This window comes from Nelumbo lutea, chromosome 3, assembly GCF_056320005.1.
Source record: "Nelumbo lutea isolate HS-2025 chromosome 3, American lotus-T2T, whole genome shotgun sequence".
Classification (NCBI taxonomy): Eukaryota; Viridiplantae; Streptophyta; class Magnoliopsida; order Proteales; family Nelumbonaceae; genus Nelumbo; species Nelumbo lutea.
Genome location: NC_142686.1, coordinates 37,757,459 through 37,762,217, shown reverse-complemented (window position 1 = coordinate 37,762,217; position 4,759 = coordinate 37,757,459). Strand labels below are relative to the sequence as shown.

Below are 4,759 nucleotides of genomic sequence, written 5' to 3'. Positions count from 1 at the left end.
TACATTGGTTTGTCTTTCATCCTAAAAGGAAAGAAAGAAAAGGCTAGTAAAATCAAAAAGATTGAATCTGATGACCAAAGCTTGATGGATTCGTTTGCAAGATTTGACCTCCTGATTCCTTTATACAGAGTACAGACACAGTGGGATACTGGGAATGAGCTCATTGGTTGGTTAAGGAGAAGTTATCAAGCAGAACAAATGATCTGATGAGGAATTTGGATGGAGGAGCAATACGATTGATTTGAGGTTGATGGTACGCCAACCACATATATGGGAATATAGTTAACAGTTCAGTTCAGTAGTCACTTTTAATGATTAGTTAGGTAATATGCCATAGACGTTAATCTAAAAAACAAATGGGAATGGGGAAGAAAGAAAATAAAAAGAGTGGTAGTGGTGGAACAGGAGCAGGAGCAGGAGCAGGAACAAAGAATCACATAATCGACTTAAATTTGATGATAAAGATGACGATGAGATGATGAATACGACAATAAACAAATAGAGCCACAGCCAATGGAGACGATGCAAATAAGCAGTGAAACAAGTCTCGTTAAATCATTCATACATACATTAATAATAATATTTTATTCATGTTCAAAAGAAGCTACTTTAATTTATTTTTTTGGAGATCGGTAGGTGGACCGAAGAAGCAAAGCCTGTAAGCGCTGGAGTCGGGCATTCTTTTTGAGACTTCAAACACCTCAACCCCACCTCGAAAAATAAAAAGGAAAAGGAAAAGAAAATAAAAGCAAAGAAAGAAACGGTAAGGAGTAACGACGTAGGGTAGGGAGTAGGGACCAGGGACAAAGGACATATTCACAAGGCACAACAGAGAGAGGTCTCCACGATACCGTACCTCATTGGTCCAGGATAAACCATCCCCCAAACACCCGATACACAAGCGGTTACATACTCTGCTAGCTATATATCTCACTTCACAATTCCCTCTAATAAGGAATGTCAAGCACACCAATTCTCTCTCTCTCTCTCTCTCTCTCTCTCTCTCTCTCTCTCTCTCCTCACTTCTCGTATTTCTGCAGTACAAAGTACTAACAGAAGAAGTTAAATATCTCAGCGATCCAATAAGATGTTGCAGGAAGAAGAATACTCTCCAGCAGTAACAGCTGGAAAAGTAGAGTCTTCAACTTGCCTCAACCCGCTCCCGTCGGTGATGAGTACAAGAAAGAAGAAGAACAAGAATAAAAGGAGGTTCAGTGACGAACAGATCAAGTCTTTGGAGACTATGTTCGAATCAGAGACCAAACTTGAGCCCCGGAAGAAGCTCCAGCTAGCAAGAGAACTGGGCCTGCAACCTCGCCAGGTTGCCATATGGTTCCAAAACAAACGAGCACGATGGAAATCAAAGCAGCTCGAGCGTGACTACAGTATACTGACTGCCAATTATGATGCTCTGGCTGCTCGATTTGAGACTTTGAAGAAGGAGAAGCAGACCTTAATGGTAGAGGTACCACTCTCCCTCCTTTCAAAAGCTCTTCCTTCTTTCCCGCTAGACAGTAGCCTGAACAGTAAAAAAGATTAATCTGGTTAGGAAGGACCATAATATGTTTCTCTTGGCTTTTGACAGTTGCAGAGGCTGAATGATATACACGGAAAACCTCGAGATGAGAACAGGTGGTGCCAGTCGACCACAGCCGCAAACAGCACCGATGGAGACTCGGACAATGGAGATGCCAAGTGTGAATCTGACACAAAGCCCAGCGTATTATTGGAAGCGGAAGACCAAAGAGTGGTCTTCTCTTCAGATGATGAGAATAGTAGAAGCCTCGAGTGTTTTGGACAGGAAGAAGAGCCCGAACTAAACATGGCTGAAACTGCAGATGGTTCTTTGACATCACCTGAAAATTGGTGCAGTTTCAATTCAGGCAGTCTGTTTGATCAGCCATGTAGTGGTTCGCAGTGGTGGGACTTCTGGTCTTGAGGAAAATAAACCAGCCCAAACAAAACCTGGAGGATATCAGGGAAGTTAGTAAGATGGTAAGACCTTAAGTGATACAGGAGAGTGCGGACCATTCCTGATAAGCTTTGTAAGTTTTCAAGGACTGAAACAAAGAGGAAATTTGGATCCTCTACAATATCTACTGCTTCACCAGACGAAAGCAATGACTAACAGAGCCGGCCGGTATTGTCAGTCTCGTTTCTTTATCCTTTTACCTGAGATAACTATGATTGGTTTGAGCTAGGACGATTATGCGGAGTTAAGAGAGTAGAGATCGTCTGTCTGTCCATACCAATAATAATCAACCACGTCTCTCTTTTCCGTAAATTTCAAAATTAACGGAGTTCAGACCTTAACGGCAGCAGCTGGACTCCAAAACTTATCAATTATATTTTAACCGCCCTTTTGGGATCCCACTTTCCAAGCTTCTCCTCCATTTTCGTTCTACTTTCTCTACTCTCCCTCACAACGAAAGTTCTGCGCCAACGTCATCGCACACTGCCAACCGTCATTTGTTCGCGGCTGTGCGAGTGTATCTACTTTCATTGCAGTTCAACAATGATAATAATATTTAACCCAAAACATCCAAAACAAACTTGGATGCAAACAAAGACAATCAGAAATTCAATACTTTTGAATTGTTTTACTTTTAGCCGCCTTGTACGTTGTGTTATGCTTGTCTTGCTTTCAACAGTGATCCTGATCTATAATCTGTATCTGTAGTTGTATAAATGTATGCACAAATGCAAGGTCAAAATATGGTATACAGTATATATATATATATATATATATGCATAATCTATATATCATAAGTCACGAAACTTATGAATCTGGGGGGAAAGGTGACTGATCACCACAAAGTCCATACCCCCCAGCCAAACTAGGAAATGCAAGGTCTCAACCTGGACTCCATTGATGATTGGCCCAACCTAATGTCGGCCTATCTTTTTTTTTTTTTTCTCTCTTTTTAGGCTGTATTTGATTTGGAAGAAAATGTAGAAAATCCGGCCTGTATAGGTTTTTCTACCTACTTTTTCAAACCAAATACATACTTAAGCTGTGTTTCGTTTAAAGGAAAGAATAGGAAAAGGAAGGGAAAGATAAGGAAATCTTTACAAATCTTATATAAGTTTTCTTAACTTTCTCTTCCTTTTCTTACCTTTTCCTTCAACCAAACATAGCTTAAGGAAAAAATCTGCCCTTCCACCTGCCCAAATTACACTCCTAAAATAATCAAGGCTCAAGATATCGATTACAATACACCTAATATAAGCGACACATCATATCAGTATGGTACATGGCAAAGTGGATTAGACACAGTTGCAAAAATTCCACCCGTGTTTATCCCATATTCATTGTATCATTATATCGATTGATACGAACTTTACACCAACTGATGCAACACAATACCAAACATGAATTGGCGGAATCTCCACTTCAGTTTTTGACGAACTTTCCAGCCTTTAGTCATTTTTGTGTGTCCTAAGCTCGTTGGTTGGAGACAGTCCCGAGTAGCGATTCATGGTTCAATAATAAAAGATGAAATCACTTTTTTAAGAATTAAAAGGAAAATTAGGAGAATTGACTAGTTAGTGGGGATAGAAAAAGGAATTGACTAGTTGGCAGGAGAGAGAGAGAGAAGAAACCTAAGAGGGATCTGAAGGAAAGGCAACTGCAACCATCACCGTCAGTGGCCAAAGCAGCTCCATTTCCAATCAGTTTTTAAAACTTTGAAAATATATTAATAATAGTAAATATAAGTTTTAGATGACTATAAAATAGTTATTTACGTATAAAAAACATACTTTGAAAATAAAATAAAAGAACTAAAATATGAATGAATATACCTTTGTTCTCAAAAAATCAAATATAATGTGTTTTAATATTTGTAAATATATAAATTTTAATAATCAATTAACATTTATTACAATTATGATAAGCAATTAGAGTATGGCATAGTGATAGACCTGTGGTCATTCAAAGTTCAAACTAATGGCCAAAGGTTCAAATCTCTTATAGCTTTTATAGCAAAAAATATATGTTACAACTATATAAATAATAGAAAGAGGAAAGAAGGGAGATGAAGTATCCTCTAACCATAGAGTTTACATGTGCTTTCTCCTCTCAGTTCTTGCACATATGCATGTTTATTTTTAAATGAAATCATTAAAAAATAACAAAGGCAAAATTAAAACCCTCATAAAATCCATATACTCTCTAATAACACCATCTCTCTCTCTCTCTCTCTCTCTCTCTCTCTCTCTCTCTCTCTCTCTCTCTCTCTCCTTAATAATCAATGCTTGCAACATCTCCCCTCCCCATTAAATCCTTTTTTTCCTTAGCCCCTTTTGGTTCAATCTAACAAAGTAGGGGTGTTAATTAGATGGGGTTAGGTTAAGAAGGGTCAACCTAATTATGAACCACACCTTTCACCCAAACTAATGTCAAGACTCAAAACCCAATTTGCCCCACCATGGGGTGAACCAATTTTCTTCTTATATAAAAGTCTAAAAAAACACTTCTCCTTTCCATGGGTTATTAGGTTTTCTCTATTCCTTTATTAATTTCATGTAGATTTGTTTCATGGATTCTTTTGGTTCAACAATAAAAAGCACTTAACATGAGACTGATTATTTTCATCATTTCAATTTTGAAATTATTTTTTAACTTGATTATTAATCTCATATTAAGAACATTTTTTGACCATATAAGAAATAATAAGTTTGAAGTTCAATAACCAAAAACGAAAAGAAAACTTTAGCGACGCACTATTACTTAATTTTTCCCTTAAAATTATATTTT

At 37.6% G+C, this 4,759-nt stretch overlaps 1 protein-coding gene across 2 annotated transcripts; it reads left to right on the top strand.

The window, feature by feature from the left end:
* Window positions 1-535: 535 nt before the first annotated feature.
* LOC148864307 (homeobox-leucine zipper protein ATHB-12-like) lies at window positions 536-2,149 on the top strand. Of its 2 annotated transcripts, none has more exons than XM_088981512.1 (2): window positions 536-1,459; window positions 1,586-2,149. In XM_088981512.1, exons 1-2 carry the CDS (start codon window positions 1,088-1,090, stop codon window positions 1,937-1,939), a joined length of 726 nt encoding a protein of 241 aa, XP_088837638.1. In that variant the 5' UTR covers window positions 536-1,087; the 3' UTR covers window positions 1,940-2,149. The 2 variants fall into 2 exon arrangements, with proteins under 2 accessions (XP_088837638.1, XP_088837637.1); XM_088981511.1 differs by having other exon boundaries at window positions 536-1,465.
* Window positions 2,150-4,759: the final 2,610 nt, after the last annotated feature.